A 14961-nucleotide genomic window follows, 5' to 3' on the forward strand; every position below is an offset into this window, starting at 1 on the left:
ATGGTCTAGATCTACATTAGTGGGACTTTTTTAAGTTGTTTTGTGGCCAGAGCTAATGATATCTCTGTCTTTCCTCAGTTGTTGATCTGAGGGTTATTTTGTCAGATGGGCTTGTGATACATTTGTTCCAGGTAACCTGATCCTCTTTAATCCTGTCTTGTGAAGCAGCGTTTAATTGCTTCCCAGCCTCCAGCTTTTTCACTGAAACAAAACAGGAAGTACTGATTTACTTTGTTGTCCTCTCCTGCTGCTGTATTGTTAGCAACATAATGCAAGTGTGGAAAACAGAGCGATGTGGTTGTTTTACCCTGCCTTCAGCAACCACAATGCATTGTGCACTACAATGTTGCCTTGTAAAGATTGTGCAGAATTAGTGACAAAATTTAGTTTGCCAACAACATGCAAAGATGGGTGTGTCTGTGTTGCTGTCCCATATGATGTCACCTGTGTACATAAGGATTAGGTCGTCTGGATGTGTGCGGCTTTTGTCTTTTTTCTAAGTACACTGACTTGACACCAGAAGCTCTTTAATGAGGGTGTAGTTAAAGCCAGAGGGTCCATTCCAGGTTATTGTTAATGATTACTGACTGTGAATGAATGACTGACTGACTGACTGACTAGTTCACGTGGCTCTCCTTGAAGGGAATTTAGCTTCTAGCACTTTCTGACCTTGTCCTGGTTCCTGAAGTTTAGCTGTCAGTGTCTGCTTCACTGTTCCTCCTTCCGATTCAGTTTAAATAATGGTTTGTTGTTTTGTCCAGTGTTTTCAGCTGTATATATTAGAGTCCTGACCAACACTGCAGTATGTTTAAGATGTTCAGATATACTACATAGAAAGTTCAGATTTACTGTGTGGCTGCGCAAGAGACTGCTGTCACTTTAACTGCAGAATTATTGTAGTTGATTGGAAAACATACTTGTAGAAGCTACCTGTTATGGCTTGTATGGTTTCAACTTATAAAATGGATACAAACATTTGCATTGCGTTTACAGACAAACGCTTAGAGACATTTCCCAACATCTTATTCAGGTCCTACTATAACTGTGTGTCAACACTCTGCATTGGTGACTTGGTGCCCTGCTTTCCTAAAATAAAATGTGAGATGACACAGAGGGGGGCCAAATCTGGTATTCTCTTTTGCAGTGGGTTTGGGCAGAGTTAGGGAGGCAGAAAGAGAGAACTTAAAGCCCAGTTTTTGGACTGTGGGCCTACTCATCAGAAATTCTTAAAATCAATTTTTTTTGTATATGGTTGAATATGAATAAATGGGAAAATTATTTGAAAACCCGAGCCTGAAATAGGGCCGAACGAATGGAAAATAATCTAATTGTGAATTTTTTGCGATCGCGATTTACAATGCGATTATTTTTTCTGTTCTGTATTTTTCGACAATGACAAGCAATAAATCATTGAAGTATGAACAAAACAATATTTAGATAGATTAAACATAAATGTTCTTCTCTGTAGACCAGGCCTATATGTTACAATGAAATCCTGTGATGCGAGAATTGATATAAATTAAATGTGTATTTATCAACTACAGTCACAGTAGTACTATAATGACTGATTTGTTGAACTTCCAGCCTTGTAAGCATGTAAAACTTACAACAAAGTTTGGCTTATTTAACACTGGTGGTCAACATTTTGTCCATGCAACTATCATACAGTACTTTGTGGTGTTTTTTTAAATGCTGAATCAGGTTGGTAGTATTGCCCCGTGAGGTAGCAACCTTAGCAAGGCAGGTTTTGCACAATACCTGACGCTGCGCAGCATCTTCTTTTTTAAAGCCAAAATAGTTCCATACAACGGACGTACTGCTCTTCTTTGACACTAAAGCAGTTTCTGCAGTGTCAGGTTCTGTTGATGCTGAAGCCATTGTTTAACAGATTAAGTTGTAGTGTAGCGTGCCGACTTTATTCTTCCTCTACAGCCTGCTAAACTCTCGCATGTCATGTGATGGAGTGTAATCGCAGTCTCTGCGGTTTAAAAATCGTGTGTTTTCATAAATCGCGATTTAATTGCAAATGCAATTAATCGTTCAGCCCTAGCTTGAAATGATGAAATAATAAAAGAACCCTAAAGAGCATGTTTACACCTGAGAAACTGCCAAAGCAAAGATATTTAGGTACATTTTTTTACACAAATCATATTCCATCTGAACAATAAACCCTTGAATTTATACCAGGGTAGGAGAAGTCTTAATCCCTGGGATTTTGCTAAAGAAATAAACACTTTAGGGGGGAGGAGGAGTTGAAAGATTTTTGTCAGCCAACATCACAAGACCAAGAAGCTGGCAGAGCTGTTAGTCTACCTTCTCAGTATAATAGGCACTAAGGCATTTGTTCACTAACAAACGCCCATATGGCAGCAAGGATGTGCTTTGTTTTTTTTGTTTTTTTTTCATGGTGCCTGTTTTCACTTCTTCCTTTTGCCTGAGGAAGATAAATATAACGAGTCTCAGGCCTGTCATGTGACATGAAAATGATTCTCAAAGGTTCTACTTGATTTGTGGACATGCATCTTATGGCAGCAGGTGCATAAGCCCATTCAGCTGATGAGATGGAAGGGATGTATCACATTTCCTGCAGCTGCTTCTCTTTTTGAATGTATAGATGTAGAAAGAGTATGAGACCAAGCTTTAAGAAATAGGGGCTTAATCTATTCACACTGCATAAATAGGCCTTGTTTTGTATTTATTTGTGTTTGATGGATGCTGTAACATTCATTTAAGTTCTTCCTGCAGCTGTCTTAAATTAATTAAGCCCGAAACAAGATGAGCAAAAAAGTAAAAGAACTAAAATAGTCCATTTAATGTGAAAACTAAATTGTGTAATTAAAACCAAATGCCAGTTTCATTTACAACTCCTGAAGCTGTGGGATAGGCCCTTGCAAAGAAGTTGAATGACAAGTCTTGCTCTTACATAACTACACCCTTGAGATAAATGATTTGTGAAATCTGTCAATACTGGATTATTTCCAGTATGTGTTCTGTAGTTGTTACCATGGTATCTGTATTTTTAATCCGACAGAAACCTGGGTTGTCTGTACATGCGCTCATTTTTTAAAATTTCTATTGGCACATATCTTGTAAAAGAAGGTGGGAAAATTTCTCGGAGGGGTGTAATTTTGTGAGAAAATGTAAATAGATATATAGTGCACTTCATTATTCAGTGTGTCAGTTCCCCTTTCTTTTTACAGACACAAATGACATTGTACTCTCACTGGCACTCACAGAGGTTCATCCATAAACCAGGTGACCTGGGAAAATGCATTCTACTGGATGAAGTACAGTCCCCACCCCAAAGTTAATCACAGTACCCCCCCTTCCATCGTTTTTTAACAGTGCTGTATTTACTACGTTGTACGTGTTACATAATGAGGGTTATACAGCTGAGGCTGAGTGTCACGACTCTGGACTCTGGAGGAGGTTGGGGTAAGGGAGGGAGGGCTGTGTGTCCCCTTGTAGTATACGGGACAGTGTATACAGCATATACATCAGGTGACCTTCCATAAACAAGTGCAGGCCGATGCAGCTACACACTGCTTACTGCCAAAATGTGCTGCACTTGTATGAAACACTGCCAAGAAGACAGTCCAAGATGAGGGAGAGGAAGAGTTTGTGGAATGCTGTGTCACCAGAGCTCTCTGCATAGACTCACTCTTCTCCGCACCCTCCCTCCCTCTGTCCTCTGCCACGCAGTTGTCTCCTATTCTAGATCGATTGCTGCCAGTGCAACAGTTTTGTGATATTATTCCATGTAACCGTCGGGTGGAGAGTGTCTCTGCTGTCGGTCTGTGTGTATGAGTCTGCCTCAGGTTGTGTTTTTATCTTCAGTATAGACCACAGCACAAAGCTATGACCAGACAGCATGAGCCCCAGTATACTGTGACTGATGCAGTCAGTGATGCATACATAGCAGCCAGAGCATCTTCTGCTTGCAGGCAGTGCACTCTAGGCTTTACCGCTTCTTTGCTGAGGGAGAAGTGTATTTATGAGGAGATGTCGGTGAAGGGTGAACAAGGGGGTGGGTGGTGGGGGGGGAATAAGAGATGAGAGGGAGATGGAAGAAATGTGAGCATGTGAATGTGAGAGAGGGAGGTAGATGCGCATGCAGAGGGTGGAGCTTAGCATCAGACAGTTCCCTCTGTCTTTCTTTCTCTCCTGCTCTCTCTTATTGCAGTTTCCTCCATCCACTCGCTACAGCTGGGAAGGCACATCTGCAGTCATTTCATCACTCTTGCTTTCCCTTTCATTCAAATTCAGCGTATTGGGTGGGCTGCTGTTCTCGATTGTACCTTGGACTATCCTTCTCTCAGCAGTGCAACAGGGGCTGTCTTCAGACACCAGCGTGCTCACTCCCCTCAATCTGGAAGAAGTGGGGAGTGGGTGGGGTGGGTTCCTGAATGAGAACCTGTGTGTTGTCCCATAGCACCTCTTAAGAAGGGGGCACGTGCAGAAGGTGGGGGGAGAAAGGGGTGTCAGGCAGAGGGGTTCGGCGTAGAAGAGGGGTGGAGAGGCTCCGGCTGTGAGAAGAATGGTTATGCCGGGTCCTCGTGCTCTAGTCGTGTTGCTGCTCCATAGGCTGCGTGTCATTCAGGTACAGCCCTACCTCTCCTCGACATGAGCCTCGCAGGAAGGGTGTCCTGCTCCATACTGAACTGCTTTGTAAGTACACAGGCTTTCATTTTGGTGTTCATTTTGTTTGTTATGGATGCGTATTAAAAACCCTGCCTTCTGTACGTCGGCTGCCTTGCCTGCCAGTCAGTGAGGGATGGGGGTGGGGGGTGTTGGTCGATACACGTGAGTGCTGCAGTTATTAACCAACGCTGACTCCACATACAAATAATTGAATTACCTCAGTGTCTTCTCGTGTGTGTCCTAATGAAAAGCTACTTTATTGCTGTCATTAATCTCCTCTGTTGTATGAAGGGGTTGGAGCTGCCGGTATGTTGATTGGCAGGGGGTCTATCAGAGATAGGAAGTGTAAAATGCATTTGCTGCCGAGAGTGTGCACATCTGAGCTTCACGTCTCTGGGTTTGAATTAGCTGATGGTTCGCGAGTTGACCTTTCACTGCTGTATCAGCCCACTAATTGCTTTAATTTTAACTTTCAGCACTTTTTTTTTTTTTTCACTTAAAACAGTCAATTCTTCACCTGCCCCTCACAATGTTGGTCCACAAAATGTAATATTGGCCTTCCAAACTTGGTAACAAGATCATTAAACTGGCTCAGGATTTTTCTGAATCATGTCATTAGATTAAAATTAAATAATCAATGGTTACAAAATGTTTTACACTGTTTAAAAAAACAATGTATTTGGAAAAACTACTGCAGTTCTTCTGTAGATTCAGCCTGTCCTAGTGTTTCTGTCTCTCGGTCCCAGACTGACAGACTGCTGAGCTCAGGGTTCTGTGGGGGTCAGACCGTCTGCTGCAGGGCTCCTGGTTCTTCTTGCCTCTGAAAACAGTTCTTCCTCTAGTAGGTTCTTTATGAACTTGTGATCACTCAGACTCCTGATGGTGTTGTGTGATAAGAATCTCAAAAATCTAAAGTGCCTAAAACTTTTGCCTAGTCCTGTAGATGAAAAGTAGGATAGGCAGCATGAATGACCGTACAACATTTCATGGAAATATATAATTTGATAAGCCAGTTTGAACTGAGTGATGGACGTACTGACACACTAACTCCAGCACCCCCAACAGCTGTTCTGCTAACATAATGAAAAATATCCAGACAGTAGCAGTAATGTAGCAGAAAAACAGTAGGCAGTAGTCTAGATGTTTACTATTAAACCAAGGAACATCAAGGGTGCTCTCCTGTCACTTTACCAACACAGGTCACACAGTTACTGTTTGCTAAGAGATTACTTGGTTGTGGTACTAAATAGTTTGTGTTTATAATATTGGGAAACCTTTAAATTCCATCTTTCTAAAGAACCCATTATAAAGTAATCTGCTCAGTGTGCAGCTGTTGGGTCCTGTTCTGTTTTCTCTGACTACACTTGGACCGATGCTACACAATTCATGACCTCTCTTTACGGTCTCTCTCTGTACTGCAGCTGAGTTGGCAGTTCTTCTGCGTCAGTGTCTGTATAATTCAGGATCCACGTCCTCTGTTACTTGAATAGATCACAGCTGTGTCAGTCTTATCGTGTGGCAGTGGGCTGCAGCACTGTGCCAAGTTTGCATCATTGTCACTGTTGTTGTGAGATAGCTGCAGAAAAACATCTTTTGCTACTGTTGCAGTATGTTAATTTCCCTCTGTGATATGTTATCTGCACTAAATGGAACCATAAAAAGCATAATTGAGCTGGTTAGGAGTTTTTGTGACTCAGATTCTATTATACCCACCAGTTAAATGAATCAGTGTAAGTGCAGGCAAAGCTTTTTGGGAATGAGGTTTACTTTATTTGCACCCTCTTTGGTACCTGTGAAAAGTCTGGTATCACAACACCAACCAGGTGACAGGTGACACAGTCGATGGAACGATCCAAATTCCCTCAACTGATTGGTCCTCACGCCTTCATCCTCACTCACAGGTCATTCCAGTCCCTTTCCATTTATTTGTTTTTGAAGACCCTCCTAGCTACGCTATCATGACAGCAGCATCCTGAGAGATGAAGAAAATGACAGAGCAAATTGTGTTTTTGTCAGTTATTTCAGTGGTCATTTATTTGTTTTTAAGAGCAACTTAAAAACTGCAGAAATGTTAATCCCACTTCGCATGTTTCAGTTGAAAGCCTACTGTCGGAGTGCAGCCCAGTTATAAACCGAAAATGGGACTGATCATTTAGAACACCGGGGTCTATGAAATATTAACATAGGCAGAGAGAGGACAGGGAGAAAGAGAAGTGCATTAAAGAGATCTGTCCTACTCTGCCAGGTTTGAGCTTGAACCCTTACTTACTTTTCTGCACAACCTAAGTTGTCTTGCTCATGTTTTTATCTCTTATTGCTGCGTTTCATTCTGGCATGACATTGCTTCCTCTGTTTTCCATTCGCCCTTGTTCTTCTCTTTGAGGTCCTCCTGTGGGGTCACTCACTATTTAGACAATGTGCCAAACTGTGTCTGCTTCATTTCATGTGTTGAAAACCACAAATATCTGGATACTGAAAAGCAGACTTTAGTGCACGTTGCCCACACAGTTAGAAGGTCACCTCTGCATCATGTGGCTCTAATCTGCACAACTCTAGGACAAAGCCCCAGTCAGATTAAGTAAATAATCTGGTGAGTAAGGACAGCAAATTGTTTCTAAAAGCTGTGGAGAGAAAAGGACTTTCTCTAAAAGAGGTTGTTGTATCCATGGCAACCAGACACTTATTCATGAAGCTTGTCTTTTTACGTCTTTACCTATTCTATGTGTGTGTGCACTGTCTTGTTCATTTTTCCATTCACACACATGCACACACATGCTTTCCTGGTCGAAACCTTGAAACCTGGCTTTTGTGTATTTTTACCTCTACATGCATTTTCTTTAGCAGCAGTGTTAGGGTTGTCTACTCAGCTGCTGGCTGCTATTGCAATACATGTTATCAAGATATCACATGTGCAATCAACCCTGACATTTATATTCGATAAATGCATGGAGGCCCATGTGTACGTGCGCATGCCTATCAGCTCCTTTTTTGATTGCCGGTTGAACAAAGGTGGGGGAGGGTGCACAGTCTCACAGCAGTGACGAAGCAAAAACACACTGGGCGCAGGACAAGCTGTGCTCCATCTTTGAGTCCGTTTCTCTTTCCCTTTAGTGCACTGGACCAAAATTCAGAAAAGAGTCTTTGCTTATGTTTATTTTTAAATGGAACAGCAGAGTTTTCGTCCGTGTCTTGTTTGTTTGTGAAGTGACTGATGAACCTGAAATGTCAAGGTTGTCTGCAGGACAGCTTTTGGGCAATACAAGTTTTCCCACTAATCCAGCTATACTGATGTCCTTGCTTTAATGTAGCTATACCTCATATTTTTTCCCTTTTGTTGTCTAATTAAACCTTTCATGTATTTGGAGTATGGCTAATAACTAATACATCTGTGAATCTCTGTGTATGTAGCCTATGTCACACATATAAGGTGCAATACATCGTCTGCACAACTTTTAGTTATTTGCTTTTTGCCTTGAAAGCACACTGTGTTCTAGCAGGGTCTCTCAGAGGAACGCAATGTCAGGACTGCTCCATGAGAGAACTGAGTAAGTGGTGCCAAGTGTTCACCTGGTAGTGTAGCACAAGACGCATAGGAACCAAGAGAGCTGAGGTATTATTGGCGTAGTGTGCATGCATGTCTGTGTGTACATGTACGGATTATTGGCATGGGCCTTTCTTCAGATTATCTTTGAATTTATTTCTTGCAGGGAAGCTGTACTATGATAACTTCTCCAGTAATTTATGACTGCTGTCTGGCAACTTTAATCCCGTTAAAAAAAAAAAAAAAAAGGGAAACGAGTCTGAGCCTGGGTAGCAAGCTGGTGGCCCAGCAACAGTGTATGAGATCAACCTGTACTGACCTGACCTTTGCAGGATGCCACTGATTGATGGCCACTCTCATGATCCATCCATTCTCTAGTGAAAATAAGTTAAACTGATGATGCACAGCTAACTTGCCAGTCTGATGCTGAAGGCTGGCTAAGGTCAAAAGTCAAAAGATGAGTGGCATTCGATTAGAGAAGGTTTAGGAGGAGAGTTTACGAGTCTTCCCAGGCATGCACTGTTGAGAGCATTTTACAAGGAGATTTGGTGGCTTAGTCACTTTGTTATTATGCTATATAGCATTTTCCATCTCTCCTTCACCTTGAGTGTGTCTTACATGGTGATGGATACATTAGCATGAACATAAAGGGATAATTTGAAGACCTGTGTTTTAAGGACTGTGGACACCTAAGTTCAGCATAGTCTTCACAACCACCTCCATGGTTGCCATCATCAGTACTGCTATTTATTACAATTTGTGGTGTAAAAGTAGCAACTAGACTCTGTAGTCACTGATCAATCTGCTTTCTGTTTATTGTTTGATGTGACTGCAGAAAAAAGGTAAGGGGCCAAAATATATCAATATACTAAGCCTGTTTTCAACACAATACTCACATTTACGTTCAAAGATTTGTAGGTCATGTCAGATGTTGGGTCTATAGACATGGACGTCTGTTAGAGTTGTGTCATGGAATCTGATGAATGATGCTTTGAGTGTCATTCCTGTTAATCTCAGTGCCTGGGAAATCAGATGGTAACAAGTTGGTGGCTTGTAGCAGAGGGGTTGTTACAGTAGAACAACTGTCTCCATCTTTACCAGTCACGCCATGAGTGGTATGCTTATCATAAGGTCTAATCTGTAATCCAAAGGTTAGGACCCTTTGGATTACAGATGTAACGATTGTAAACATGGCAGAAGGCCTGCATGGTTAGACCTCTGGAGGATTCCCACTATAATGTATCACGTTTCTTTGTCCTTAGTCGTGAAACATAAGAAAAGAACAACCTCAGTCAGTGTATGTGGTCACTTACATTAACCATGGCTGACTGTATTATGTGGTCACTGATAGAAACCACAGATAACTATATTATCCCTCCTTCTGGTCCCCCACCAGGACTCCATTTGTGTTTTCATTAAGGAACAGCACTGACATATGGTCATTCTGCAGATAAAAACACCAAATGTGTCAGAGTAGTAAAGGTAGCAGTATTCAGGCAGCTAGAAACCAAACTGGGTTCTTCCTCAAACATGGAGGCAAGTCAGCTGCTGCAGAAATAACAGAGGCTGTGGAGGAATGAAAGACATGCCTGCACATGACATAGCAGACCATCATAACATGGATAAGGTCAGAGTCACGTAGCTTACAGGGAGCAGGCTTGTATCGTTTCCATTGCACAAATTGCATCTCAAATATGAACAAAAACAAAGATAAGACAGAAAAGCATTCACACACACACACACATATATATATTTTTCTTGGGAAAAAATGTTTATTTACTGGCTAAAACATTCACAGGAGATTTTTACAAATAGGTGAAAGTTAATAAAGCTCATGGACCTGTCCTTCAGTTTCATCATTTGGTTACCTTGTACCCCCTTTTTGCCACGTATTGAAGTAGGACCTATTGAAAGTGTTTGCTCAATCGGTGAGGGCAGTGGCTCCAAAAGCTGCAAGGACGGGTCTGCACGCTCTTTGTTCGTCTCTCTCTCATCTCTGCTGCTTCTTGAGGTATTGCTGTCTAATTTTAGCTCACCATCCATTAGAACAGGTGTGCACTTGATAAATGGAACATCCAAGTGCAGTCTTATTAGCAACCTTAGAAGTTAACCGTTAAATTAGCTTGCATGGTCATAGAAACTAGATATAACAAGTAAACCAAGAAAGAAATGATTTATACTCTAACTCAGTGTCAGTGTATTTCCCATGGAAAAACTGATCAAGTGCGTTAAAATATTTTACCAAGTTTCAGTATCTTTGTTTACTCAAGACTGTAACACCCAGGCACAAAGTCTACTAGTTTTTGGCACCATTCCCAACAATAACCATGAGCAGAGTAGCAAACAGAATAAGAACATGTAAAGGTTGTGTTCATTCATCAGCATTATTATTAATCAGTCAGGGTAAGTAATGTTTAGGATTGAGTGGTATACATTTTAATAGCTTGCCTCATTAATCTAACACACTCATTTAAAGTGAATCTTTAGGTATTGTAGTCAATATTTAATCTCCTACGTGCTGGCTGTGAGTTAGCTGGGATTGTGAAATCCCACCTGGCATGTATCTTAAACCAGAGGATTTATTATACTGAGAAATGTGTAATGCAAGAACAGTGAGAACATTAACTCACTTTTTTCATTTTATTTTGTTTTTATTCTTTTGACATAAGTATCATTAAACTGCATTGGATTGAGGCTTTGTTGTTCCTTTTTTGTGTTGCTTTATTTGATTGTTCTATTTTTCTGTGTTGACCTAAATTAAGTATGCATTCACAGCATTTTATCTGAACACCTCTGCAACATGTTTATACCTGACAGGGTGAAGAGGGGCCTCCCAGTCTGGAGTACATCAAGGCCAAGGACCTGTTCCCCCAGAAGGAGCTGGTGAAGGAGGATGAAAGCCTTCAGGTGAGCTGGACAGTCTTCATTAACCCTTAACAACTACAAGTCTAACTGCTACACTCTGACCCGCACTGACACCCAGCCAGAAGTCTGTGGAGCAGACCGTGAAAAACTGGTGCTAAAACCAAATATGACGTCAGCTTCAGTCAGTTCAGAGTGTTCCTCTGGTGATGCTCAAAGCATTTGAATTCAACCGCTGCCCGCACTCTCTACAGATGAGACATCATACGTCTAAAGGAAACACATTTTCTTTATTTATTTTGAAAATATATTCTGAATTTGAAAGTCTCCTACACTGAGATGAGCTGTTAATGTAGGATAAAAGTTTTGAACGAGGGCCGTATTAAAGCTCCAAAGGTCTGATCAATATGACAGCCTAAGCGAGACCACAGTGCTTCTCATACCTTTTTTTTTTTTGTTCTGGTTGGCTGATCCTCCTGTAGGCCTGTGTGAATGGTTTGCAGAGATTTTATCTAATTATTTAAACCAGGGAAATGAAAAAAACACAATAAATCAAATTATGTCCACTCTTCTGCAAAAGAAAGCTATATGCTTGATATTTATACACAAAGTGGTCCTCAAACTCCAAATTGAGTTAGCAGTCCATAAACAGTATCACCCACACAATACTACTGCTGGCACCACATTAAGTTGAAAGCCCTATTTTTCAACTCGTGTCTTATAAATATAACATTATAAATATAACATTATGTCTTGTTGTCCACCTCAAAAATCATTTAATTGGTCATCCCTCTAAAGATCAATTTGAGTCAGTACAACTAAAGTTTTACCTACTGTCTGGTAAATCAAGGGAAATGTCTCTCAGCTATACTACCACCAACAGCCCTTCTGTTGTTATTCCAGCTTTTGCAGCAAAAGCTTTTATAGTTCGCCATTCCCGAACCACGCCAGGTACCTTTCGACTGGAGGCTGCTTTTTGTAATTTGTTGCAACCAGGCCATCTGTAGTTTATGTTGTAGTTAGGAAACAGGATAGTCTGGGAGGGGCTATGATAAGGTGATAAGGAAGGGTTTATGGTGTGAGTTCTTTTAAAGTGTACCTTTTAAAGGACTATAGCAAAACTGTGATGGGCCACTTGTGCTGGTGCCCTCCACGGTGTTTGTGCTGTCTGGCTGTCTGTGGTTAATGGAGCTGAGCATCATGTGTCTGGAAAACTGGACAGAGGAAAGGTGGAAGGAGGAGGGATCTGCCCAGCCTAGGGTCACTAGCTGTTTCATTTGTGGCTTTCAATTTAAGTATGTTTCCATTTGGGTTGTTGTGCCCTGGGGGAGTTTCAATCTGTTCAAAATAGTTTTTACTATTTTCCTGTTGCAGGGCTGTGCTTTAAATGTCCTGGCACTTTTCCCTACTTGCAGCCATGCAGATTATAAATACTGGCATGGATCTGTAACATGGTCTCTGACATTTTAATCTCTGGAGCCAAACAGCATGACTGTTTCTGTGCTGAATGCTTTGTAGTTGTTCTCATTTTAGACACCTTGCAACAGTTTCTGTGTTAATACACCCCTATGTTTCCCCTCCCCCCGCATTTGCACATGCAGTCACATATTGTGTCTGCTTTTGAGTGTCTTTGTGTGCAGGCACTCCCTTGTTAGTTTTCCTGACAGCTGATGTCTCTTACCACAGCTTTCCCGCAGGCAAATTACAGGCATTCCCCACCATGTTTTTTTCTCCCTGCCGCCTTCCCTGCTGTGTACGTGCAAGCAGTGCTGCATGCTTGCAGTGTGTGCATGTCCTCACAAACAGGCTGCTTGAACCGGAAGTCACGACTCACATGTCAGCATTATTCACAGATCTTTCCTCTCTCTCACTCTCTCTGTCTCTCTCTCTCTTTCTCTCGTGCTCTCTTTTTTGTCCTTAAATCTTTTTAATTCTGCTGCTGAAGGCTTCCTAGATGAAACGTGACACAGTATGTTCTGCTGGCTGCTGGTGACTCATGCACCTACTTTTGGAGCACAGCTTGTTTAGTGCAGCTCCCAGTCTGTACAGCATGCTAGCTATGACACTCTTGGCAGGACGTGTTTGGTCTCCACCACAGCAGAGCAGCACACAGACTCAGTGGATGCATGTTCTCATTTACGCCATTTATTTTGACATTGATACGGTGTTTAATGCAACCTGGCCTTATCACGCAACTGCTGCAAAAATGCTTTACATCCATCTTTACATTACTTTTCTCACCTTATTTATATAGTAACACTTATTCACACTCTTTTCTGTCAACAGCAAACATTTTGTTGCTCTTAGTGTACTCCTCACTTCACACAAGTCTGTTGAGTTCTTAATCGGTGTGATATTGTTTTAAATATTCCAGTATTTGAATTCCTGCTGCAGGGTGCCAGGGGGCCTGCTTACTAAATTTGGCTTTGATGGTGTCTGCGTGCAGATTAACAGGTTAAGCTGTACTCTTCCTCTCATCATGCTTCCTGTCCAGGCTCTCACACAGTTTCAGTTAGAGATGAGCACCAGCAGGTGCAGGGATAAATGTCAGAGGTTTCAATTTATTAACATACTGGTAAGGTCTCTGGACCAACAGTGTAGCGCACTCATTGCCTTTGACCTTATGAAAATCGACAATGCTCCACTTTATTAAAACGCAAATAATTTTTTGTTTTGTTTTTGATTTATTAGATCTATTGTCTCTATGTTGTTGTTGTGAGTGTTAAATGGTAAGCTGACTGACTAGATGTTGAATGTCCCTGACATCTTTCTGCCTGATTTTCTGACCTCTCACCATAATCCCCCATCTGCCGTGCTGCATGCCCTCTTTTAATGTGATTCAGGGGGTCCTCTTCTGCATGACTCAGCAGTGCATGCTAATGCAGAATGAGGTAATGTCTCTAAGCAACACTGTTGTCCTCACTTACTGGAAGCTGCACAATGAGAGCTGAGTAGTAATTTCTGGTCCTCTGTGATATGATTATGTTTAAGCAGTAAGAACTAACATGAGTGCATGTGGTCACACACAAGTGATGACTCAGAGAAACTGAAGTGTGTTAGCACAATCCTTAATTTGTCAGATAAGGGATAGCGATATTCAAGCAATAATCCCCAACACACTTTGCTGTCAGCCAGAAGAAACATTTTATGCCAGCTGATTGAAAATCACTTTATGTTACTGCATAATGTTATAGTTCAAATCCTCCAGAACAGTGGCATGCATAAAAGATCTTGTATTTCACTGAAATGGCAAACAGTACGCTAATCACTTTTACCCGAGTGGTCACTGTGAAGTCGACCGCTCCTGAAATTGGCTGGACGCCCCAGTTTTTTATTGTATGTGAGTTAAATTAGGAGCTGGCATCTGTAGCTCTGTGCCTCTTCTATAAAAGCTAATGCCCTGCCTCAGAATGAGTTGAAAGATGTTTCTTTTAACCTCTGCTGGAAACCAATTTTCTTAATGCAGGGAACTCATTGCAGCCAAAGCCTGGGTTGGCTGTGTCTGTAATAAACTGAGCACAAGTAAAAATGTTAATGGACAGTTTTGGATGCCACACTGTAGCGTCAGCACTGCCTCTGCGTGCTCATTCAGCCTCAGCAGCGAGCGCTTACAAAGGTTCTTCTGCTGTGTTCTAATTGGACCACTACAGATACACACAGGTCCTCCCCCCTTTTTCATTATGAGCATGAACCTTGCCTGTTCCCTGGTTATTGTTTGGAAAAGAAATTCAGTACTGGTGCCAATATGATACTTCCCTTTCAGTCTGTGTTTAATTTTGTCTTACTACATAGCTGACGTACCCTTAGCTGAATGCAGTCTTACATTTTAGCATAGTTGCTATTTAAAATCAGAAAATAGTAAATCCAGACTGAAGAATTTCAACAACTATTTGATGTTGTATGTATGTGTGTATATA

General features: G+C 41.5%; 1 protein-coding gene across 4 annotated transcripts in view; it reads left to right on the top strand.

Annotated features, from left to right (window-relative positions):
- The window catches only part of mtmr4 (myotubularin related protein 4), a 36674-nt gene that overhangs the window by 5571 nt on the left and 16142 nt on the right, over positions 1-14961 (top strand). For all 4 annotated transcript variants that reach the window (XM_026327944.1, XM_026327946.1, XM_026327945.2 and 1 more), the window contains exon 3: positions 11000-11089. In XM_026327944.1, the coding sequence (XP_026183729.1) occupies positions 11000-11089 (90 nt within the window). The remainder of the gene's footprint in view (positions 1-10999; positions 11090-14961) is intronic.

This window comes from Mastacembelus armatus, chromosome 14, assembly GCF_900324485.2.
Source record: "Mastacembelus armatus chromosome 14, fMasArm1.2, whole genome shotgun sequence".
Lineage (NCBI taxonomy): Eukaryota > Metazoa > Chordata > Actinopteri > Synbranchiformes > Mastacembelidae > Mastacembelus > Mastacembelus armatus.